The sequence below is a fragment of the Myiozetetes cayanensis genome, unplaced genomic scaffold (assembly GCF_022539395.1).
Source record: "Myiozetetes cayanensis isolate MyiCay16 unplaced genomic scaffold, myiCay2020 scf2-11, whole genome shotgun sequence".
Taxonomy (NCBI): Eukaryota; Metazoa; Chordata; class Aves; order Passeriformes; family Tyrannidae; genus Myiozetetes; species Myiozetetes cayanensis.
Genome location: NW_026087411.1, coordinates 5,923,784 through 5,948,967, shown reverse-complemented (window position 1 = coordinate 5,948,967; position 25,184 = coordinate 5,923,784). Strand labels below are relative to the sequence as shown.

General features: G+C 46.6%; 1 protein-coding gene across 1 annotated transcript; it reads right to left on the bottom strand.

Annotated features, from left to right (window-relative positions):
- Positions 1-116: 116 nt before the first annotated feature.
- SLC1A4 (solute carrier family 1 member 4) lies at positions 117-24,219 on the bottom strand. The gene is made up of 8 exons (XM_050316688.1): positions 23,637-24,219; positions 13,599-13,641; positions 12,413-12,475; positions 7,322-7,488; positions 4,543-4,776; positions 3,165-3,359; positions 1,568-1,702; positions 117-451 (listed from the first exon to the last, which is right to left on the bottom strand). Exons 1-8 carry the CDS (start codon positions 24,161-24,163, stop codon positions 217-219), a joined length of 1,599 nt encoding a protein of 532 aa, XP_050172645.1. The 5' UTR covers positions 24,164-24,219; the 3' UTR covers positions 117-216.
- Between the last annotated feature and the right edge of the window lie 965 nt (positions 24,220-25,184).

The window sequence follows — 25,184 nt, the reverse complement described above, 5'->3', positions numbered from 1 at the left end:
CAAAATACTACTATAAAGTGAGTGTTCCTTCTCGACACCCCTTCCCTGCCCACCCCACCTCCCTCCCCTTCCCCAGGCCAGTATTATTTTCAAAACAGACAGGAATTGAGCACTCCCAAGAGCCATCCAAGCCCCTGGTCACACTGCAAATGTCCCGGTGCGCTGACAAGTCTCCGGGGCCACCTCTAGGACAGGTCTTGACGAACAGCCTCGAGTTCACAATACTGATTCCTTGGATTCAGGGTCTGCTGTGCTGCTTGTGTTGGAGACTGGGTTTTTGTGCGTTACCAAAGGCGATGTTTCCGTTTCAGACTTGTTGTTGGCAATTGCTTCTACGGTGACTTCCTTTAGCTCCTGCTCTCTGCTTTTCTTGTCTTTTTCATTCAGGTAATTAAGGATGCCTGCTCCTAGGGCATCCCCTTCCACATTCACAACTGTGGTGGTTCGGTCCCTGGTTAAGATCAGAAACAAAAAACAAAGCAGCAGGTTTTTAGTTTAAGGGAGTTACAACACAATAAGGGGAGTTGATTCACCCCTGCTGATCCACTAACATAGTGGAGCTGGACAAGGGAGATATAGTTATCACAGGTGTTCTCCACAGAAGTACCATCACTATTTCAGAACTAAATATGTGCACCAGAGCTGGTTTAAGGTCAGCCAAACTTACCATCACCTGGTTCTGGTCTCTCAGTGGGTTCCAGCAATGGTACCACTCTTTCTCAGGCATCCTGCTTTTCCCAGCCCACCTCCTTCCTCTTCCCTTTCCCCAGGCCAGCATTTTTCAAATGCCAGTTCAGAGCAGGAACTGACTTTGGGCCTATCCAGAAAGTGACTCAGAGCACCCAGATCTCTTTTTTAACCATAGCAACTCATACCTTAATCCAAACACCTATTTAAGGGGTCCTTCCAAAAGCAGGCAGAATGACTGTGTTCTCTGCGTGTCTTGCTCACAGCACCTGTCCTAATCTTTGGTCCTGTAACACAAAACTATTGTGCCAGGGTGTAATAGAGGAGGTTTATGGGTCATAAAGAAGTGTCTTTTGAGACTTGTTCATCATTCTGCAGCCTAAGTTAACACAGACTCAACTTGCAATTGTGGTCCTCTCTGGTAATTAAACAGTTGGCATTAAAACAAGACACAGGGCTCCTTCCTCCCTCCTTCCCCCTTTTGTTACAAGGCTGAGTTCCTTGACTAGAACAGTGTTGACCACAGAGGGATGCTACTACATATTTTGAAACAAAGGCAGCCAGCACAACACAGGCTGAGGGCAGCCCAGAGTGAAAGGAAGGGCAAGATTTTCACTCTTCTCTCCAAGCACTTGCAAGTATAGGTGTGGAACACACAGATAGCACTGTACTTCCTTAGGAAGACAGGATACAAATGGCTAGCCACTGCTTTGCCTCCCTCTCCTGCCCTTTGGAGTGTTCAAAAAACGTGTGGATGTGGCACTTGAGGACATGGTGGTGGTGCTACACTGATGGTTGGACCTAAAGATCTTTTCCAGCCTTAACGATTCCGTGTTTCTATGTCATGCAGCAGCAGACACACGTGGCCTGAAGTACTCACACAATCCAGTCCACAGCCAGTATCAAGGAGAGGTCGTTGGTGGGCAGCCCGATGGCCTCCAGGATGATGGCGATGGTGAGGACTCCTCCGGCAGGGACCCCGGCTGCTCCCACGCTGGAGGCAGTGGCTGTCACGCTGCAAATCAATTCCCATGCCTGGTTAGCAGGAGCTCGCAGCTCCCCTCTTGCTTGCACTTGCACCACGTGTTCCCACGCTATGGGAATTGTAAACAAACTCTACAGCATGGGAGGCGCAGATCGTTTGCTTCCCAGGCAAACCCTTTCCTGCCTGCTGATGTGAAGGAATCGGTACAGAGCAGAGCTCTCAGCAGGATCCACAGCAGTTACCAAGGCAATGGCTCTGGGTTTAACACCTTAATTGCCTTTTCAGAATAAAAAACAACCAACCAATGCAACTATATCCTGCTGCCTTACTAACACAGCCACTCCCAAGTCCTGTATCAATTCCAACATGCTGAGTATGTTACATCTCCTGACCCCAAGACGTATAAAGGTAAACCTTGCCATGCAGGCAGGGCACAGTCTCTTCTCTGTGTCTCGTTTGCGTTCCAACACAGATCCTAAATCAGGAGCTGGAAACCTGTGGTGCTTGTGCTACAGACACGAATAACAAACATTTTTGTGTGCAACTGAGCTTTCCTTGGGCTGTCACTGCATCATCCTCTGGCCTGTGTTAACACCTGATCTACTAAGAATACCCAAAAGGCTAATTTGGCCAACTCCAAAAATGTAATAATGTCCCAGCCCCATCTTAAATAGTTGAACATTATACTGGGAAGTGTAATAAGGAAGGAAATAAAACCAGTCTGAGGGGGGATAAAAAAATTCCAGGAACCAGCCCTAGGAAGCGTCTGCTGGATGCAGCTATGACTGCTCAGCATGGTGAGGGGCCAGGACTCCTTCTAGGATCCTCACTTAAAGGGATTTTGAGGCAGGAACTGAAGATAATGACACCTTATGGGATATGGGAGGATATTCCAGGCATGGAGGGGAGAGAGTCCTAGAGAAGGAGGTAGGACTGAGATAGTGGAGGGGATAACAGAGCAAAGCAATCAGGAAGGCAACAACAACAGGTCTGATCAGGAAAGCCATCAATGTGATGGTAGGAAGGGCAGAGGCAGCCAGGAGCAGAGTCTTTGGTATGAAATAGATGCATAAGGAACTGAGAAGGTGGCAGGAGGATCCAGAGACATCCAGAGAGGGAATCAGGGGCTGCTTTCTGGGTAGAGCAGCATGACTCAATTACCCAGCCTAATGGTGACTGGAGGATGGAGGAGTGAGATGCTTAATGAAGGAGAGGAATTTCATGTGAGAAGCAGCTTTAAAGCACTCAAAGTCTGTTTCAGAATTCAACAACCCCTCCCAGTTTCTACCTTGCATTAAATCGAGCCTCTGGAAAATCCTGTAAAGGTTTAAAGACTCCATCCTTTAATCACCCTATAATTACGTTTCATGGCAGTTTGCAAGCTGTAGGTCAGAGATGTGGAATGTAAACTGCTAGTTATTAACAGAGGGACCACAGGCTCGAGTGTGCCAGGGGGCCAGAAGGATGTGGTTGCAATAGCAAAGCAACTTACAGAATGGTGAAGATTTGCCCAGGGTTGAGGTCGACGTTGTTCAGCTGAGCAATAAACACAGCTGCCATGCACTGAAAAATAGCAGCTCCATCCATGTTTACAGTGGCCCCAATAGGAAGGATAAACCTGCTGATCCTCTTGTCGACCCTGTTGTTCTCCTCAATACACTTGATCATGGAGGGGAGAGTGGCTGAGCTGGAAACAGAGAACAGGGAGAAATCAAACACATATCAGGGTGCACTGAATGGCCAGTCTCTGCCTCGTGGCTTTCATGTTGCTAACATGCTGCAGACAGGATGTCAAGACAACAGTGACATTTTAGAGTCCCTCTCTGTCATAATGACAATGAGGGACCCTCCTCGTTGTGTCTTGAGCAGAGGTATTTAATAATCTGCTTCCATCCAGAAATAGCTGATAAGGACTCTAATCTCCCAGAAGCAAGAACATGACTTAACACAGTGTGAAGCATTACAAGTCTCAAAACCAAAAATACACCAGCAGATGCCAATATGGCAGGAGAGGCTGGAAGGAGATGATTTAAGGTCCCTTCCAACCCAAACCGTCCTATCATTCTATGACAATATAAACACAACAGATGCAACAGCAATCCCTGTTAAAGTTGTACTAGTGCCTTCTCAAACCAACAGAAAAATTATTTTAAAAGAAAATATCACTGTTGGATTTATTTCTTGCATTATAAATTAAATAGTTTTATTCATAAACCCTCTCCTGGGGAAGGAGAGGATTTATGAATAGTAGTTCAGCTTCTGTGACAGACATGACAGACATGCATCTACTTTTGGAGATGACCTGAAATGATTTTGTATAGTTATGTTATTTGATCAGGTGTTTGTCATTGAGCAAAGTGTAAATGACATGCTCAGTAGTTTGGTTATGACAAATAAAAGCTGATCAGGCTAGATCTTTGAAATCAGTAACGTTAAATCCCTTTGAACTATCAAGCAAGTCTGCTTTGCTCCTGCAAAATTATTCTAAACTTGTTCTGGGTCCTTCTGAACTTGGAGAAGTAAACTTCTCATGACAAAGTCCCTCACTACTGATCCTCACTTTACTTAAAATCAAAAGGACAGCTGGAAGGATCTTTTTAAGGCAATTACTTTCACCTTTTATTTTCCCCAAATATTTCTATCTCAGCATCATGCTACAGTCACAATATTTTGAGGAATTGTTTTCAACAGCTAATTATCATATGTGATGTGTGGCAGGCTGCTGACAGCACTGAGACTCTCTACTCTTTGAAGTCTCTTTTTTGCAATCTCAGGAACAATATTCACACCTAAAACTAAAACTGGATATTACCAGGTTACGGTGCCATATATAACCAGGCTATAATCCCAAGAGAAGCACATAAACCCACCTGGAGCAAGTGGCAAAAGCAGTGGCAAACGGTGTGATAAGTCCTAAGAGAAAACGATACGGATTTTGACGTGTGGCTGCAAAATAAATAAGTGGCAGAATGATTCCTCCATGGATGAAGTGGCCCAGGATAGAGGCGAAGATGTATTTTCCCAGACTGGTCACCAGAAGCACAATATCTTCCATTTCCACAATCTTGCTCCCAACAAGGAACATAATGCCAATAGGTACATACCTGTGTAAATGAAATATTGCCTGTCATTAAGTACGAACAAAAAGCCTTGGAAAATATGCTGTTTTCCATCCTGGAGATAACGTTCTTGTAAAGAACTTGCTGCTCCTACTGAGGGGTAGTTCCTTACTCACCACACACTCAGGGTAAGGAAATTGGGAAGGCTTCCCTAGCACCTTTGCTTGTTGGATGGCAAGCAGTTAAGTTGGAAAAGCCCTGTTGACTTATGCACTCAAAGACACAGGTAGAGACTGCCAAAGGGAAGCTGAGCAGGAAGCAGAAACGGTGGGAGAAGTTACCAGGACAAGACACTAGTGTGGAGTTTTAGGGTGGAAGACCTAAAGCTGAAGGGATGGCAGATGGAAAGAAAGAAAGAAAAAGGAGTGATGCCATGTCACTGGAGGAGAGAAAGGGGTGGAAGAGTTGGGTCTTGCACATGCAGAAACTACCAGCACAAGTATGAAGTAAGGTCATTAATATGTGAGACATACTGGATGCCAAGATACTCAGTGTAGGAAAGAAAAAGCTATGCACATACCAGAGAGCTCAGCTAAAGGCTGCTGATGCACATGCCAAAGATAGCAATTAGCTCTGCTATTTGCCTACAAAGGACCAAGTTAAATGATTAAGCTTGAAGAGCTTCCGCCAAGGCAGGCACACACACACATCCGTGCCTCCTATCCAGAAACACGCCACGTCAGCATTTGTTTGAGGTTTCCTTTGTCAAGAGCACTTGGAGTTGCTCCAGGGGAAGGGCCACCTGCAGGCCACAGTCACACCTCTGGTGCCAGCAGTGCAGCTGGGAACAGCCCTGGAAAGACAGAACTGCCTTTTCATCAAAAGCACAACAGCTCTAAATGAACTGCGTGAATCACTTCAGGCCCAGGGTCAGTTCCCCCCCAGGCTCTACTGGGGTGTTTGTGGCTGAGTACCTCTGCTGATGCTGTCCACACTTCATCCTTTTCTGCTTCTAAGATTTAGAGATACTGCAAGATCACCCAGCTCCCCAAAACCCTGCCCCAGGCACACGTGACTGCAAAAGATCTGCCTGTACATCTCAGAAATGAAGAATCCGACACCCACGTTCAGAGAAGCTGATTTCTTGAGTAAGGACAAACTTCAGAAGGTGTGGTTAAGCATTCAAGGGTTTGGAAAGGTGGGCAAGCCTTAAGGTTGCCAGATCACCCACTTCTTCCTAGCCTGCCTCTCCCTCAGCGGTTCTGCAGCTCCTCTGTTCCATGCAGAGCGTACCTCCGTATGTCCCAGATCCACGTGAGCATCCTCTCTCTGTCCTCCCTTGGCCAAATCTCTAGGGGGGCCTGTTGAACATTCCCCACTTAGCCTCTGATGTTGTGCCTTTGAACTGTGTTTCTGAGCACCCTGATTAGCCAGATCCAGCTGAGCCCGGTCCTGCACAAGCTCCACAAATATGAATACTGGATTCAGAGCTGAGATTGGATTCCTCCCCTGGAAGAGGGAGGCTGGAGAGGAAGGAACTGAAAGTTGAGACCAAAGTGCTGCTAAACAGTCCTGTTGAATAGGACTAGATACAAGCTCAAGCTGCTTTTTCTCTTGGTGGTATAATTTCACCCATTCCAAGGTATCCTTTGGGAAGCACATGCAGCTTGACAGATTCTGAATAAATACCAGGACAACAAAAGAGCCTTAAGGAAGTAAAGAGAGCAAGTAAGGGCTACAGTGAACTGCAGTGCTAAGAGTCAGCAGTGGTCCCCATAATCCACAAAGTAAAGGATTACATACCAACTGATTGGCTTGAAGTGCTGGCACTATAATGAGCTGAATACAAGAACTGCCTCTTATCAGTATTCAGTGTCCAAGGAATTACACTCAAGAGCAAAAAACTTAAGCTGCTTGGAGACTGAATTTTTCAATCCCTTATGACAGCAACTAACACAGAGATCTGCCTGTGTAAAATCAGGTGTTTTGTCAAAACCTTTCTACTTAGAGAGAGGAAAACAGCAGGAATCCTACCTGACAGAAAGCCCTGTCAGGAGGCTGCTCCTACCCCGGCTTAGGTGGCCTGAACCACCCTCTAGAGGTGCCTGCCTCCTTCAATGCTGGTTTCTTGCCTAGGGAGAAAGTTCAGTGTACTCCAGTTCCTAACATACAGACCTTTTTTGGTGCCACAAGCTTTGTGAGATGGGTCAGAGCAACATTCAGCCCATAAACATGTCTAGACTCCAGGGAAGTTAAGTGAAATAATGGACTTGCTCATTAAGAGGCCAGAGAAAAAGTAAACAATCAACTTCAGGAAACAGAAAGCTTTCTTTCTACTAATTAATCAAAAAAGGAGTCCTGCAGAGGAATTATAAACAAATGTCCAAAGTTTTTCTGACTGATACCTTAAGCTATGAGTGATTGTCTAATCACAGGGCATGAGCAAGAAGGAAAGACCCCATAGAGCGATACCACGACATTCACTGCTGTGATGAGGCATCTGGTAGGAAAAAGCCAGATGGACAGATAAATGGTGAGTTTCCTGAACATAATGTTGTACTGAAAGGTGCATCTGCAGCCACACACTTACCACATAATCCAGGAAACCAGGACCATGGTCGCCTCATTGAATGAATTAAAGAAGCGAATCAGATCTTCCCCCTCCTGGCCAAGCTTTTTCAGGGCCACTCCCAAAACCAGAGCAAACAGCACCAGTCCCAGGATGTTCATCCCCTCAATCTCAGTACCGACAGGGATCTGCAGAGGAAAAAAAGAGAAGGCTTGTTAGATGTGAGATCAGCATAGAACGTAACAAAACGGTCACCCCATTTTGTTGCTGCCCAATTGATCTGAAGTCAACAAGCAGAACATATTTTGGAAGAAAGAACCTGTTTTGTTTGATCAAACGATCTGAATGCAACTCAGATACAAACCTCTCCGGCCATGAGCTGGCACGGATTCGCTGGAGAAGGAAAGGGCCTGCTACTACCCCCTCTCGTGCCCTTCAATATGATATGTGTGTTCTCAGTGACCTGAGCAGGACAAATCCCCAGTTTACTCAGGACTTTAGTGCAATAATGAAACCCATGAGAAAACAACCAACGTTATGAAGGAGAAAAGGGGGAAAGGGCAGAGAAAGGCAACATACTGTGACAATCAACTCATTAACCTGTCCATGTCAGCTGTGGGAGATACAGAGAGAACCGAAGAGATACCTGTTCCCCCTCTCAGAAATCATGTCACTGCACGGTAAGAGGATAAAAGCAGGATCCACCTATTGACAAAAACTACTCAGCTCTACTAGTCCTTCATGGTTTGTTTCTCAAAGAGAGCTGGAGCCTGTTTGGCAGTGTAGTATCATACGAACTGAATGAGTGCTCTTGTGGCTACATAAAAATATAATTGTTTTGACAAACTGGGGTTTTTTTTCCCCTCCCCGACTTGGCAGTACAGGTTCAACATGTCAAATTGTTGTTTTATTTGGAAGAACTTCTATAACAGATGAGGTCTGCGTACAAGTTTTGGCCTTTTGGCTGGTTTAAGTGGACGCTAGCTCAACACTAGGAAAGAAAAATACATTCTGAGCTAAAAGCTTGAAATGAGTATTGACTAAAGAATTTGGGATACTGATCTGGTAAATCTGATAAAACCAGCCTGCTTGAGACGATGTTTTTGCTGGAAGTATACCACTGAACTGGACTGTCTCTCAATGGCAGGTGGAAACAAAGCACTGCAGGGAAGGGGGTTAAACATAAATCATACACAAAAGCTGGAAGGCTAAACTGCTGTTAACAGAAGTGTTTACAAAGAGTGAAGGTGCTGACTTTTTTATTTGCTAATACAAAATACTTAGATATGGGATCTGCAATTTTTTATGGTAGTGGCTTGCTCCAGGCTAAGCTGCCACTATTTATCTGATTTCCAACTGAAAGAACTGAAAACGTGGATGGATACTAAGCATGAGGCACAGTGCATCTCCAGGGATGTCTGAAGAAAGGTGCCCTTTCCTCCACACACAATAGCACTTTTCTGCCTGGATAGTTTTGGCTATATTCTGTTTGGTGTGTCTGAAAGCCCTAAACTCTTCAGTGGTTAGAAAAGACCAAAAAAATGACACCCTCTTATTAAGTGAATAAACTGTCTGTGTACATGGGATGTTATTTTATAATATAACATCTTCTACTGGATTCATTTGATACAAGGCTAATATGAAAAGTTCAACTTGGAATGGAATTTTACCATAATGGCCACAAACTTTTTCCACAAATAAAACTATCCTAAAACCATTGAATATTCTTTTGGTTTGGTTCTCATTCTTAAAAAAAAATTGATACAAAACTTTGCTATTGTACAGAAATTCAGCGTTTCAAGCTACTGAAAGAGCCCAGAATTCCAACCTGGATGTTACAGAGGAGGAATTTAACTATACTGCATTATACTGATGTCTTGCAAAGGATCTCCACTCTTTAAACTCCTTCTACCAGGGATTTGCTTCTCATCTCATGAAATGCAGCGGTGTGAGCCTGAAGCCCAGCAAGCCACTACCATTTGGGCTTCTCAGAAACTCTTCCACTTGCAGGTCTTGCTCTATTTGAGCAATTTTTTTTAAAACTACAACATTCATCATCATTTCCCATCACTGCAGTTGTAGGCAGAAGATGTAATTACTTGCATGGAGTAGTAACTTATTGCAAGAAATTTCTGCCTGCAAATCAAGGGCACGATCTGCAGCATTCAGGGAATTTCACCTCCCTGTAGCACAATGTGGAACACATCCAGCAGTAAATCTTCAGCGGAAGATCCTCTCAATCCCAGCCTCTAATACTGGCAGATGCTGAACAGCCTTTTTGTACTCCAGCAGAAAAGTGCATCACCCCAAAGGGGCTGCCAAACCAAGCAGCATTGTGAACACCAAACAAAAACAGCTTTAATGAGGACTTTGTTCCTCGACAAACTATGGGACACGTTATTGTTTGCCTGAAATTATGCGTTCTGGTAGGAAGATTCATGGAGCTCTTCTGGTCCTTGAATCCCTCTGAAGATCTTATTGTATTTTAGCTCTTGAAACAAAATGCTTATCAAGGAAACAACTGCTGACACTGAACTGTCCCAGGAGTAGGTGGCTGAAAAGAAAATGCAGCCATGTGACATGAGGAAGAAGAGCAACCACTGGTTTGTGTATTTTTACTGCTGCCAGAAGAGGAACTGAGTTTCCCCAAGCCTCTCAGTGCTACAGATGGGGAACTGAGATAGTCCATGCCCCAGGAAGCCTTGCTGCCAAAGCAGCAGAGAGGATGTAGCCATAAAAGCTGGGTAAACATGAGGTGAGCATGTGAAACAACAAAAAGGACATGGCTGAGCAAACATCTCCATATTGACTATTCATTTCATCAGCAAGAGAAGACAAGGCCTAATAACCAGCAGGGGGAAAGAAATATAATCAATGGAAAATTTTGGTCTACACTGTTCATACGGAAAGTTGAAGGAAAACATTTCTTCTCTTCAATCAAATATTCTGCTGATGAAATAAAAAAAAGCAGGAATATCGTCTTGCTTCCCTGGAACCAAACTTCTATCACTATGATTTCCAAAAATCATACTCTTCCTTTCCAAACTTAATCCTCATCTATCCACAAATACTATGGTCAGACCAGTACTGAAACTGAGCTAACAAAACTGAAATGATGCTTTCTTTTTATTTGGTCCATTCATCCCTAGAGACAGTAGGGCGTCTTCTGGAATTAAAGAAGCTCGGCTCTGGTTTTGCTCCAACAACTGAAGAAAGGTTTTGGAAAAGCAATAGCGGAAATAACCTTTACATCATAACTTTTGGCAAAAACAGGCACCAGTGACAAATTCAGAATATTTTTCCTGATATTATGTCAAAGAGGAGACTGATAACAGGAAAAAGAAAGAAGAAAACTGAAAAATAATCTCTGAATTTAAACAGCCAAGAGATGCATTCTTCTCTCTTAAGGAAGAGTGATGGCTTCGAACAAACATTAAAAAAGTACTTGACAGCCAAGACTATGTTCAATGGATATGTTTAGCCTTTATCCATGCTTGGTTGCTAAGGAGCCTGTATCAAACTTGACACTGAAGATGAATAGAAGAGTCTTATTTCCCTTTTATTTGCTTCTACTTAAATGTAGAAAAACTCTATAACAAACACACAAAGCTAAGTGCACATTGCTACAGCCTTTCACACTGAACTAGTTTTTTAGCTGCGGGAAGCTGCAGGGGCATGTACTGCCCAAGGACATGATGGCATGAAAGGAGAACATGCCCTTTTGGGATTCCGCAGTGGTTGCTGTGCATCCGTGTCAGACGGGGTGAGTGTGGATCTGGGCTAATGCAACCCAACAGGCACGGGCAGAGCTCGGGTGGATGCAGCTGCCTCCTCCCCCAGTGAAAATGCTCGCCCTGTGGTGTCAGGGATAACTTCTCCCCTGCTCAGTCCATGCGTCAGCCAAGCCACCTGTCACTCTGTCTCCAGGGCTGGTGAAAGTTCAGCCCATCAGCTGAAAGCAGAGCTCGTAAACACTCTGTTCTGCATCACCTGCTCACACACCATGCATGGGGAGGAGAAGGTAATGAAGCCAGTACTTCCTGCACCCGGGGATATGCTCCAGAGTCCCTCTGGATGATCATAAACTGCTTTTTCCTTGATGATTTTACAAATTAGCGGGCGAGCCCCAGATGAGCCCTGCCATGACAAATGCAAACATTAAAAGGTCTCTTGCCCTAAGGGCATTCAAATCATATAAAAATATGGCAACCCAACATCTGATACTGAGCTCAGATAGTCAGAATGAGCCTGAGGAAGAGAAAATAACCCTGAAAGTAATTTCTCAGATCTGTCTCCCCAAAAACCCAATGAAAGCACATGAGAGACTTCATTTGGAGCACGGAGACACCTTGCAGGCTGGGATAGTGGGTCTGTGTCACAACATGCTGCCTGTAATTATTGCTGGACCCGCAACATGTTGGCTCTGGCCAATAACAAACATGTTTGATAGACCCACAATGCAGGAGAGATGCCACTCAATGGGATACAGAGGATCTCTGAAGTCCTACAAGCTACATATGGAAGATAACGCTCTCTACCTCATCTACACCTACAAATTAGTTTCCTTTTTGAGACCATTCCAATAACAGCCTATTTGTAATGTTCTGTCTGTAATTTTTACTCCTTCAGCCCCCTTGTTACAGCTTCAAACTAAATTTCAGCAGCACGGCAACTAAAAAAAAATAATCTCAACTAAATTATTTTCTGGGTTTTTTTTAAAGAGCTTTGGGTAGTGGCAAAAAGCCCATTCTCTCCAAACTCTTAATGAAGATAAAGGTTTAAGGGACATAATCAGCCAGGCAAGTCTACAAAAAGTTATTTAAAAACATGAGGCAGTGACTAATCAAAATTTGGATCAAGTGAGACCAGGTCTAAGAAAGCATGGCCTAAAAAATAATGTGTCATGGGTCAGATCAGTTGAGCTCAACTCTCCTCCCCATCATAGATTTGTTGTGTGGCTGTGGATAACTCATCTACCTTGTGAGTCTCAGCTCCAGGCAAAGAACAGTACTTGTTTCTTTCCAGTGATTGCTGGAAAGGATTAAAGACTTTGAAGTAGTCAAATATTACAGCTGACAAGGGCTTGTTTAAAAACCTAAGAAGTGACCTTACCTTTTCCAACGTGACATTTCCAGAGGTAGTGTTTCTGAGCAGCATCTTATAGTCTGTCGCATACTGCAGGTAAGAAAAAAAAAATCACCAAACAAACCCAAAAAATAGTGAGACAGGCATTAAAATTGTCAGTAAAACATCTAAAATCTAGGGCAACAGTTTACTTTGATAAATAAGCTAGACATCTCCAAAGTAGGGCACTTCTTTGGGCTTGTTTTCTTTAATTATAAAATGAGGGAAAGAAAAGCCAATTCCCTGTGACAAGAGCAGCACAGAAGAAAAGAGGACTGCTTTATTTCATCCCTGAACACACAGAACACTCGAGGCATCACAGAATATCCTTTTCTCAGTGTTATTTTTGTACTGCTTCTGCTTTTACTCATGGAACTACTGACTTGTACTGTATTATATATTCACTCAAAATGGAACTTGATTTTAAGAGTTTGACCTTGTTTTGATATGAAAGCAAACCAACAGAGCACCATGAAGGCATTATTCCACTCCTGTATCATGAAGGATCACTCTGCCCCACAGCAATATTCTCAACACTATCTATTCTGACATCTAAAATTAGCAATGAGAACTAAAAAAAAAAAAAAAAATCTTTTTGTAGCCCTACAGCTCCTGCCCATTAAACCACACTATGTTCTGGTGCCAGTTATCACCCTACCACACACACTCTCTGTTGGAAGAGAAGCTGGGCTGAGTAATCAATCCAGTAAGAAATAAGATGGAAAATACTGAATAGAAGCGTCAGGCAACAGGTAATGCTTACACACATGGAAGCCTAAAAGTCTTTAGCCTTGTCTGTTCCGAGCCCAGCTCTAAACTATGTACCCAAGGGTTTGCCAGCTAGCTCCTGCAAAGTGGTAGGCAGCCTGGCACAAAGCAGAGTTGTCACTGCTGCCAAACACAGCACCCAAAGTTTAAAGAATATTTTTGGTGAAGGTACAAAAGATAAGCTTTGAATATGCTTTTGTTTGATGAATATTTTTCAAAAGTCAAACTATTTGTCGTGGAAGTTCTAAGTCTGATTACATCACGCGCTTTTAAAAATTCCAGTTATATAAGTAAATTAACTTTTGGTATTTTCTACGCCATACTTTTAGCTCTCTTGCAAAAAAAGACCAGTAACTTTCTCTGCCTGTGCACTGTAGTTCATGTCCAAGGTCCACATGGATCTTACCGTTCGGAAAGCTGCAGCAACGAGATTTGCAGGAAACAGGTTTCTGTAAAAGACAAACAAAGAAATTAAGTATTTCTTGTAGAAATTCTAAAATGAATGCACCAAGGTGTTTTGCTCCCAGGAACAGAATTCCTTTGGCAAAGGCAAGCATGTGGGCACTAGTGAGGTGTGTAGTACAGAAGATACTCTGGCAACATGGAGCAGATGTCTTACTGTGTTTTCACAGGTGTGAGTGCCATCTTCTTTGGCCCATATAAGAAGTCCCTGCTTGTCTGCCAGCCTCACCATTTGGGTAGGGCCACCAGAGGCAATCAGAGACAATGCTGGTTATACACACCCATCAGCCAGTGGCTACAGAAACTGGCTCGGCCACACCAGCCACAGCAACAGCTTACGGCCTCCAGTGTCAGGCAGATTTTTAGCATTACTCATGTGATTACATCGAGCTCACAGCATCAACATCCCATCAGCAAAATCCACTTAAGAGAATGGCTTAACCCTTCAACACAACAAGGTCAGCTTCCCCGAACACTGAGGCAGAGCAGGGCAACATCATGTGCCAGACTTCTCCGCAAGGGCTTGGACAACACCGATGGAAAGCAGAGGCAACTCCTATGGAAAGTTGAAACATCTTCACACAGAAATACAAATCTAGCAGCAGGTTAGTGCAGAGAGGACAGCATGCAAAGTGACAGGCACTTGTACTGGGCAGCCAGTGTATTACTCCATCTAGGAAGCAGCAAGGAAAGGAAAATGGTGAACTGGGCCGAGTAGTGAAAAAGTTGCTTCTTGTTATACTTTAGAGTTGGTTTTAATGCTACAGTTCCTTTCTCCCCTAATGCTGGGCAAAGAGCACGTGTTCCCCTAGCCAAATGACAGCTTCTTTTTTTTCTGGGTCAGAAAGGAAAACAGGAATAAAATCTGATCGCTGGAGTCATGGCAGGACCCTAGTTGGTGAGGGCAGGAAGGTGATAGGTATGAACTGAAAATACTGACAGCAGAAGGTGTCAAGGAGGCACAAGAACTCTTATGGTAAAGACAGAGAAGACCTTACCCAGAGACAGTTAACTCCGGTAAAAAACATTTGGGAAGCTGTTCCCCATCCTTTGCTCCTTGCTCTGCTCTGAGGACACTGCATGTGCCTCCAGGCTGTGCCCTGCTAATGGTCCCTGAGTTTTTCCTATAGTTACCCTGGCAAACATGGCATTTCAGCTGCGGTCATTCCACAAATGACATGGAACGTGTGAATCCGAACCACAGCAAGAAACAGCAGCAGAGTCAACCCCTGAAAGCAAGAGGGAGATTAAAATATGGCCCAGATAAGGGCTTTTTTGGTTGCATAGCTCCATTCCCCTGCCACACAGGGAGTTTTCCCATAGCCTTGACAGCAATTGCAAAGTACATGGAACTTCATCAAACACGTGGCTGCTGTGAACTACCTCAGCCTCCCTCTCTGCTGCACTACAAGTGCATGAGACAGCTGCAAAAGCCAAACTGCTCTAAGAATAATTTCCCTGCTGGAGTCTACATTCCACTGAGGATGAAAGAAACAGCAGCTTTTTCTCCTCAAAAGTTGACAGTACAGCTGTCTGTCCGAAAGCAGGAGAGCGAGCTCTAACTCTCTGCAAAGGCACTTAAGAATTGCTCAAATAAGATCAATGGAACAGCTAATGTGCATCAGTGCTTGCACAGCTGGAACTCTCTGGTGGATAAAAACCTTGAGGAAACTAAAAGCAAACTTGCTGTTATCAGGAATAAAATATCACATATACAAATGGGCCCATGCTGTTGGGAAATTTTTTTTTTTAAAAAAAGAACTGACTGGACTTTGAAGAAGCAAAGAGATGAAAAAAGACTGAAAACCAACCAGAAACCTTTTTTTTTTTCTTTAAATCAGCTTTTCCATCCTGACGAAAACAAAGTCAAAGGAGGAAATCCTAAAGCCTAAGCAACATGGTTGTCCAATGTTTAAACGTGGCCAAGAAACCAAACCCTCCACAATTTGCACAGTATGCCAGGCATGGGCCTCACTAATTAAACACTAACTTATCTCCAAGCATATACTTAAAGCACATATTTGAGTGATCCAGCAATCCTGTTACAGCAAGGCAAGGGGCAGGTTCTTGCTTCAAGTGTGAATACTGCTAAAGCTACTCAAATAAGAACCTAGAGCACATACTTTATCACTCCAGCATCAGTTGCAGGAATCGACTCTGAGGGCAAAGAAGAGCATTTCTAACAATTCACCAAGTAAAAAAATCTGGATCTTAATCAAGCAGCTCAGAAGTTGCGTGTTCTGTTCAGTCCAACTTATAACTACACCTGACCGCAAAATACCAAAACCACATAAAATAATGTTTTGCTCCTCTCTGTTTCGGATCCTGAAGTTTAAGAACAAAATGAGTTGGGTCACAAAAAGCAATCAACAAATAAATGGCTCACCTTGGAGGCATGAGGTCTGCAAATACTACACTCATTGCTCACCTAAGCTCAGCCAGCATGCGAATTAAATTCAGCTTTAATTACAGGTGGGTCAGATCACAGGTTCTTACCTTTGGATGGATTTGTGCAAGAACACCACAGCAATGCCTAAAAAAGGGGCAGGATGCTGCGTGCTCTGGGGAGAGCCAAAAGCTGGCTGGTGACCTGCCTGGGCCCATCATGCACTCGTGCCTGCAGGGTTTGCTCATCATGTACAGCAAGGCAAAGTTCACCCACCACAGAAACCCAGACAGCTCCGTCCCTGTGAGCCAGCATTCAGCGTGTCCCCAAGCAGAGCAGTCACAGGGGAAGTGTGAACAACCCTCCTGTGAGGGTGAACCAACAAACAGGAAAGCTGATGAGCTGGGTAATTGGGCATGCAAATTAAATGTGGGTGTCTGCCAGTTGATTTTTCTGTGAGGACCAAATGTTGAGAAGGTTTTTTTTGCTTCGAAAGCTCACAGCAAATATGGACGTGGAGTTTAGGGAAACAGGGAAAGCTATAGGTGAGCTGTGTTAGGAGGGGGCTGGAGTCCTATTCTTGTCACCACCTCTCTCCTCCTCCCTGGTTTGGTGCCCAGCACAATCAGAGCCAAGCTGGCTCTCTGCAACGTCACCTACTCAAGCAGGTGCCGAGCCCCTGAGTCCACCATACCAGAGCCAGCCTCTTCTGCCACCTGCTACCCACTTCACAGTAGGCTGTATCACTGGACTGCTGACTGTTTCTAATGGCTCCATTCCTGCTGTTTCCATACCCTGTGCCAGACAACACGGTTGCCTTTTTGAAGCAGATGTGGATTATCACACGACGCTGAGCGAACCCTGAGCCTGGGTGATAAGGAGCCCGGCACAGCAGTGTGGGATCAGATGCACAAAGACAAAACCTGCTGCATGCGGCCAGAATGAGACAGGGGAACCATGACATGACAGCAGGGGGACAGAGGTTCTTCACGCATCCCAGGTGCTCCACTGGTACCAGGACCTCGCTCCACCCAACCTCCTCTCTGGTATCAAAGTGAAGCAGGTAGTTCTACAGAGGGACTTTACTCCCCTCACCAAGCACCAGGCAGGAGAGTCTCTCTCCGTTGCAAGTTGCACAGACAGCCTCAAAAAGCCCCATATCAGAAAACCATCGAACAGCTGCGAGGGTGACAGCTGTGTCCTGGGGCTGCAGCAGCAGCTGGGCCGAGCCAGGAAACCTCCAGGTACCTGCACAACACACAGTGTGAGAAACCACCCTTCTCAGATCCTCTTAAAATAGGAATGAGAAAGCAGCAGCACCAAGGGCGGCCAGCGGGTGAATATTTTCTGCCTGAATACCATACTCATCACACCATCTCCCTGTGCACAGCTGCATAAGTGCACCTTCCTTCCAGTGAAAAGCTGCTCCTACCAGACAAAAAGGGACCATTACTCCCCTAATCAAATTTAGCAGGAAGGTCCCACTGCATTTCTGTTGCAATAGAAATCTTTGTTTAGCTGCAACGTTTGCTGCTGGAAATCCCAGACAACTAAGGGAACCTGGAGCTGTTAAGGGAGCAAAGAGGGGCTGTAGCTCCCCTCATTCTCTATTTTGACATTATGGTCAAATTGCTCTCTTATTTATAGGCCTGCATCTTTCCACCAGCAGGATAAGGATTCCACAGGAACTCCTTCATTGTATGTGTAAGGGATTATTATTAATAACTGTTTCTAAACGATGCTTTTGCTAGAGCTCTGCAAACAACTTTGCTCTGGCAGCAAAAGCGTGAAGGGATATCCAGACAAGTAGAATAAAACCCTAAAATACTACGCATTCCTCTTGCATAGCTTCTTGCAAAAAGATTCCACTTCCGATGCCAAAAACCTTGCTGTTGGAAAACATACTTTCATGAGGGTGCCTAGAAAAAAAATATTCTGTGTTGCATTTTCTCCAGGGTTTTTGTTTTTTTTTTTTTCCCAGTGAAGTGTTTTCAATGGTACGAGTCCACTCACAGCAACTTTAGTGCCATCTGTGGCAAAATGGCAAAGCCCAGTTTGAATTCCTACACTACCTTTATTTTTCTTTCTGTCCCAAGATTTCCATTCACTATCAAACAGCACTTTTTCTCATCTGCTTTTTGGTATGTAAGTGGGTGCCCAATACACGCTCTGGACATACACATATTTCTCAGTGTGTGCATTTTTTTCAACACAGAGAAAGATGAAAATGTATAGTAAATACTTGATACTTTTTTGCATTAATGGTCCAGTCTGCATCTTTGTTACTTTGAAAACAAAACTAAAGAAGGGAGAGTCAATAGTAAAAGGCAACAACCACTATAAAGAACTAAAGAAAGGAGCAGAAATGTTCAGAGATTTACCAAAAACCCCCCACTAGACAGTGCAGGCACATGAATGAAAACACTGAGTTCTTCCTACAGAAATCAGTCAGCAGTCCCTGTACTTCAAGGGAGATTCCACACTCAGAAAATGACACAAGCCAAGGGGGACAGTAACATTTATTTCCCTTTCTTTCTGCGGGTGCCTCCGAGTTAAGAACTAGCCACCAGCTTTGAAAAACAGTGGTCAGCCCATCTCCTGGTGCAGCTGCAGCTGTTCCCTGGCCAATTTTTATTCTATCTATGACTACAAGGGCAGCATCTCCCCCTCCACTTCTAACAGTCATGTTTTACTCTCTTTCCACACTGGGACTTCAGAGACAGCCTTAACGGTTGCTGCTTTTGGGTGACTCACTGGGAACACCAAGGCCGTAAGAAACAAGTGCTACTGGAGCAACTGGTGCCCAGGAGAGGGTCTGGATCCCATGGTCTACTCTGGCCAGCTGCTCTGTAGTCCAGACAGCAAAACACAACTGATGCTACTCCCTGTGCTCGTGTCTGCCTTCCCTATGGCTCCAAAGGGGCTCACTTGACAGCGCTGTGGGTACTGCCTTCAGCAGCACAGCTGGTAACATCTGGCACAGAGGTAGAGAGGGCAGTGAGGAGCAGCAAAATTTAAACAGCTTTTGCAGACTTTCCCGGCAAGTTGAGAAACCCTGACCTTACTGCTTGGGGCAGACGTGTGGCCCTTTGTGCACCCTCCCTATAAAAAAAGGGATGATGCTACTTCCTCCTTCCCTCCCCGGACTGTTACAGCTAGGGCTGGTTTAAAAACAGAATTCCCTTCCCAAAGCCAATTCCACAGCTTCAAAACATGTTTTCATCCCAAAATTGGGCAAAGAAAGCCTGTTCCAGACCTTTTTTCCCACTTGAAAAAAATATTGTAAAATACTTTGTTGAAACATTCCCTTTTTTTAATGACTGAGATCTTCTACTTAAGCCTTTTGTATAAACTTACAGCAAAACATTGACTGCACCGAAATGAAATGTCAGGGTCACCCACTGATGGAAATTTTGACAGGATCAATAGGTTCCTCTGAAACTGTTCAATTCTATTCAATCAGCAGATATAAATCAGAACTAAAACAAAACTCTGACCTTATCGAAACACGCAGTCATGACAACTGCCCCTCAGAAGTGCTGGCAAATTGGTAGATTCTTGCAAAACACTTCACCTTGCTGTTTCAACTGCTTTACAACAAGCTATAGGTGAGCTGTTAGCAGGTGGCAGGAGTCCCATCCTTGTCCCCACTCTCTCTCTTCCTCCCTGATTAGGTGCCCAGCAGGATCAGAGCCAAGCTGGCTCTCTGCAACGTCACCTACTCAGGTGGGTGTGAGCCCAAGAGCTCATCACATCACAACCAGCCTCTTCCTCCACCTGCTACCCACTTCACAGTCAAGCTCACAAGTGCTCTTTATTCTCTGTTGCTTTATCTTCTCCACCAAACCAATGAGCAGGGGAAAAGAACAGAAATTCTAAAATTTCCCTTCGCTCTCCTCATCTTCTGCAGGCACTCAGTGCTCGACTACTTGGTACAAATGAGCAGCTCTCCATGTCAGATGCTCTGGAGATGCTCACAAGGCCCACCTTCAGCTAAGACCAGATGGAGTTAGAGTACACCAGAGCCTGGTTTAAGGTACAAGCCCACAGTGGGTCCTCTGGAGAAGCCCAATTTTCTTCACTGACAAGGGACAGAGTTAAGGAATTCCAAGGTTCCCCGCTGAGTTCAGAGAACACCCCACTTTTTGGGTGGGTTTTTTTTAAGCCATCAGCCTTGTGGACGCAGCTCTGAACTCTTGCTGGATCCCTCCCATGATCACTGCCTTTGGCCACGGCTGGGCTCCAAAGAGCTGCCCACATGACAGACCCGAGATGAGCTGAGCCATCAGCATCCCTGCTGTGGGGCACAAAGGCACCTTATGGCAGCTCTGCTGTCCCCACCCCACGTGCTGGGGCAGAGGACAGTGTGCCTAAGCCCTGACTAGGCACGCTCAAGGCTTGCTTCCAGCACTTGCCAGAAGGGAAACCAGGAGGGTACTCCAGCAGCTCCAGCCAAACTAGATCAAAACTGGAGGTTATGGACAACACAAAACAGAGACAGCCTTTCGGGTCACCAGTGAGTCATCATTCATTTGACACCAAAGCCCACGGTAAATCTCTTTTCCAGAGGCTGGGTCTCCATGCCTAGATGCGTGTTTGTGGGGAAGCTTTAGACTTGGAAAAGGAAAATCATGACCAAGAATTAGGCTGGCCTCCAGACATGGCTGCAACCATGAAAATCAACACCTTTGGTCATTACCTAATAGACTTACTGAAGGCAGAAAGAATTTGCACGCCAGGAAAGGACGACTCTGTGTTATCCCTGCAGAAGCCATGGCAAAGAGTGACTAACAGCTGTGATTTCCTCTTTGCTGTTTCTTCCTTGGGCCATGTTTTACAGCTGCTTTCAGTGCTGTAGGGGGACTCAGTTTATCTATCTGGAACTCATTTTTACCTTTTCTCTGACACCAAGGCAGCAAAGCCTTGAAGGACACAGTCAATCTTGTGACACAACTGAAAACAAAGTTTTCTCGTGTCTAATAGAAAGTTTCATTATCAAATGAGAGAAAAGGAGAAGCAAAGAGCAGGACGCTGCAAGACTCACCCACACCAAAAGGAATGACTTCAGTCTTTCAGGTCCTGTAGACTCAAGGCCTTGTTGTCTGAAGATAAGGTTACTCTAGTAACTTCCATCACAACAGGGACTGAGTTCAGTGCTTGAACAAGAACACCCACATTTTCAAGAACAGTTAAAAATAATATTAAATGGCAGAGAGAGAGAGAGAGAGAGAGAGATCTCATTTCCTGAAAGTCACATACTCACTCCATCCCTAGGTCTGTCGGGGGTTTGTGCTAAGACTGAAAGTTTTAGTGATGGCTGTGTCCAAAATCATCTTTTCTGGACTGGATTCCACTGTAATTGCTGTGACAACTGGACTGTCCAACACAGCAGCTGCAACAGCCCTTCCCTTGGGCTTCAAGAGAAAGCTGAACTCACAGCCCACTGTACATGCACTGGGGGAAGGCCCCTGTCCCCTCATTTCCCAGAAGGAAATTTTTCAGCAACCCATATTCTTTACCCAAGTCTCAGCATTTCACGAGCACTGCTTTGGAATTAGGGACTCAATCCCACCACCATCATAACCCCTTCGAAGAGGAACTCTCCACCTGCATTTACAGACCAGGGTAAGAAACAGCTGCCTGCTCCCAAATTCACAGATATTACCCACAGCCTGAAGCTTGCTGGAGCACCTCTGCCTTGTTTCCCAACTACATCCTGCTCCGTGCTGCACAGTGACAGGAATGAAATGAGCCACAGCAGCCACACCAGGATGCACCTGGGGCAGCCACCACTACAGTTGTCTTCCCAACTCTCCACAGTGTGCTGACTCCTTTTCTGGCAATTTTGCTTTACCTGCCTACACTCCTGTTGAACTCCATGTCACCTTCACAGACAGACCATCTACTCCCACTATCCTATTACTCCTTCTTAACATGCTGTCAGGAATTGCTGGTCCTGAAGAGAGATCCTTAATAGTTGGTTCTTAAGAGAGGTGAGCTGAGGACACTAAGTACATGGCTGCCAGTGGAACAAACCAGACTTACTTTCAGTCCAAAGGGAACATACTTCTCTCTGGGGAAGAAAAGGACATTAACCTGAATTTGTAAATACAGTTCTGTGTTTGGGGTATTTTTTTTTAGAGACTCTTTTTATCTTTGTTGCCACATCCACTTACCCAGACACAACAAAAAAAGTCTCTCTGCTGAAAAGCTGAACTCATAAAAGAAAGCAAATAATCCAAATGAAAATCCCCCACTCAGCGTTTTAATTAGCAAGATATCCACTAAGCACAACTTTCCAGCCACTTCACTGTGATGCAGGTCACCCCCCCCCATACACCTCTGTTTGCACTTTGGTGCAAAGCACAAGGAAATGCTGTTGGAAGTCGCATTCTCAAAACACCAGTTGGACGTTTGCCTCATTTGTGTGAGTGCTACACTCTTATTTAAAAAGCCAGACAGGTTTCAACAGTTTGAGGTAAAAAAAAAAAAAAAAAAAGGTGAAGCTCACAACTTTGCAAGGAGGAATAAGGATAAACAAAAATACTATGATTTGGTTAGAAGTGGAAGCCTTGCTTCCAGGTAGACTTGGGGAAAGTCTACTCTGCAAGACGCAGAGATGGGATGCCCATGGACCTACAGGGTGTCCTCACACCAGACTGTGTTGCAGTTACGTCCTCGATGGAAATACAGTATTGCGTTTCCATGCCCACATCTACAGGAGGGCACTATAAAAGGCAGGTAAGTATTTGGGTGAGGGGACTGAGTAGTGCTGGGAAATAAAAGAAAGAGGTGTGTGTGAGGGATGGGGAGAGCTGCCCAGCCCTGCCCTGCCTGCGGGAGACAGGCAACAACAGGTAGCGGGGCAGGGGAAGATGCCAGGCAAAGCCATCCCTGCCCTGCAGTGAGCACTCAGGAGCCGCTCTCCCTCCAGGCAGAACCAAACACGGGCCCAGGCACCCAGAGCTCCGAGCAAGCCTCGACTCATCCTTGCAGCCACCCAGGCAAAATCAAAAACAAAGCGGGGAGAGGTAGAGCACCGTGCAGCCCTAACACCTGGCCGGGCTGCGGGTACCCGGGGAGAGAGAGGGGTGCTTCTGGAGAAGGCAGGATAAGGAAGAGGAGGATGATAAGGAGGAGGAGGATCATAAGAAAGAGGAGGATGAAAAGAAGAAGAAAAGTAAGGAGAAGAATGAGGAGGAGGAGAAGAAGAAGAAGGAGGATGAGGAGAAGACGCAGGGAGATGAGAGATGAAGGAGGATGAGAAGATGCAGGAAGATGAGAGATGAAGGAGGATGAGAAGATGCAGGGAGATGAGAGATGAAGGAGGATGAGAAGATGCAGGAAGATGAGAGATGAAGGAGGATGAGAAGATGCAGGGAGATGAGAGATGAAGGAGGATGAGAAGATGCAGGGAGATGAGAAAAGAAGGAGGATGAGAAGATGCAGGGAGATGAGAGAAGAAGGAGGATGAGAAGAAGAAGGGTGGGGGGGTGGTCCCCGGCCGCCGGCTGCAGCGTGCAACATCGCCGGGTCTGTCATCATCCTCCGGCGGCGGGAGGGCGGGGGAAGGAGGAGGGAGCGGGGAGGCCTCACCTGATGAGGTCGAGGAAGGAGTCCACGGTCTCCTTGCTGGTGGGCAGCGCGCCCGGCAGCCCCAGCCCGGGCGTGTTGAGCGCGGAGGCTCCGGCGCCGGGGCGGACGATGAAGCCGAGGGCCACGGCGAGGCCGGAGGCGAGCAGCGTGGTGCCCAGGAAATAGGCGAGGGCGATGCCTCCCAGGCGGCCGAGCGAGCGGGTGTCCAGGCTGGCGGCGCCCGACACCAGGCTGCAGACCACGAGCGGCAGGATCACCATGCGCAGCATCCGCAGCAGCAGCTCCCCGGGGAAGGCCAGGTAGGCGACCTGCGCGGGGCCCAGCGCCGCGCCGCGCACGGCGGCCCCCAGCGCCACGCCGGCCACCACCCCCGACACCGTCAGCAGCACCAGCGCGTTGCGCCGCAGGAACCCGCGGCAGCCCCGCAGCCGGGCCCCGCCGCCCCGCCGCCCCTCGGCCGCCGGGCCCTCGGCGTGCCCGTTCGGGCCGTGGCCCGCCTTGTCCTCGCCCGCCGCCGCCTCCTCCATGCTCGCGGCGCGGCGGCTCCTCGTGTCCCGCTACCGCGCGGCGCTCGCAGGCTCTGACTGAGCGGGCGGGCCCCGCCCGCCGAGGGCCGGCGGAGGCGGCGGCCCCGCCCGGGGGAGGAACGGCGGTGACCCCCGGCCCGCCCCGCTGCTGCCGCCGGGCCCGGGTCCCCACAGCGCCATCGGCGGCCGACGGGGCGGCGCGTCAGTCCAGCGCCCGAGCACGGGCGGCGTGAGGGCCCTCGGCGCCCTCCAGGGCTGCACATGTCCTCTCGGTGCCCCGCCGGTGTCCCACACCTCACACCTGTCCCCCCACCCCCGGCTCCCCCTTCAGTATCCCCGTTGTTCATACACATCCCCTCAGTGTCCTCATAGTTCACGTATGTCCCCTCAGTAGCCCCCTTGGTGTCCTGAAGCTCACATGTGCGCCCTCAGTGTTCCACCTCAGTATGCCCGTGGTTCATACACATCCCCTCAGGGTCCCCGTAGTTCACACATGTCCCCTCAGTGGCCCCCTCGGTGTCCTAGAGCTCACATGTGTCCCCCCCAGTGTGTCCCCGTGGTTTACACAGATCCCCATCAGTGTCCCAAAACTCGCACGTCTCCCCTCAGTTTCCCCCTGCAGTATCCCCATCATTCATACACATCCCCTCAGGGTCCCCTCGGTTCCCCTCTCAGTGTCCCAGAGCTCACACGTGTCCCCCAGTGTCCCCATGGTCGATACACATCCCCATCAGTGTCCCCACAGCTCACACATGTCTCTTCAGTGTCCCTCTCAGTGTCCCCATGGCTCACACACCTTTTTCCAGTGTTCCCCATGCTTCATACACATCCCCTCAGGATCCCCATAGTTCACATATGCCCCCTCAGTGTCCCTATAGCTCACACACGTCTCCTCAGTGTCCCTGTGGTTCAATCACGTCACCTCCGTGTCCCCGTGCTTTACACACATCCCCAGCAGTGTGCTCACAGCCCACGTCTCTTCAGTGACCCCCTCAGTGCCTCACAGCTCACACACGTCCCC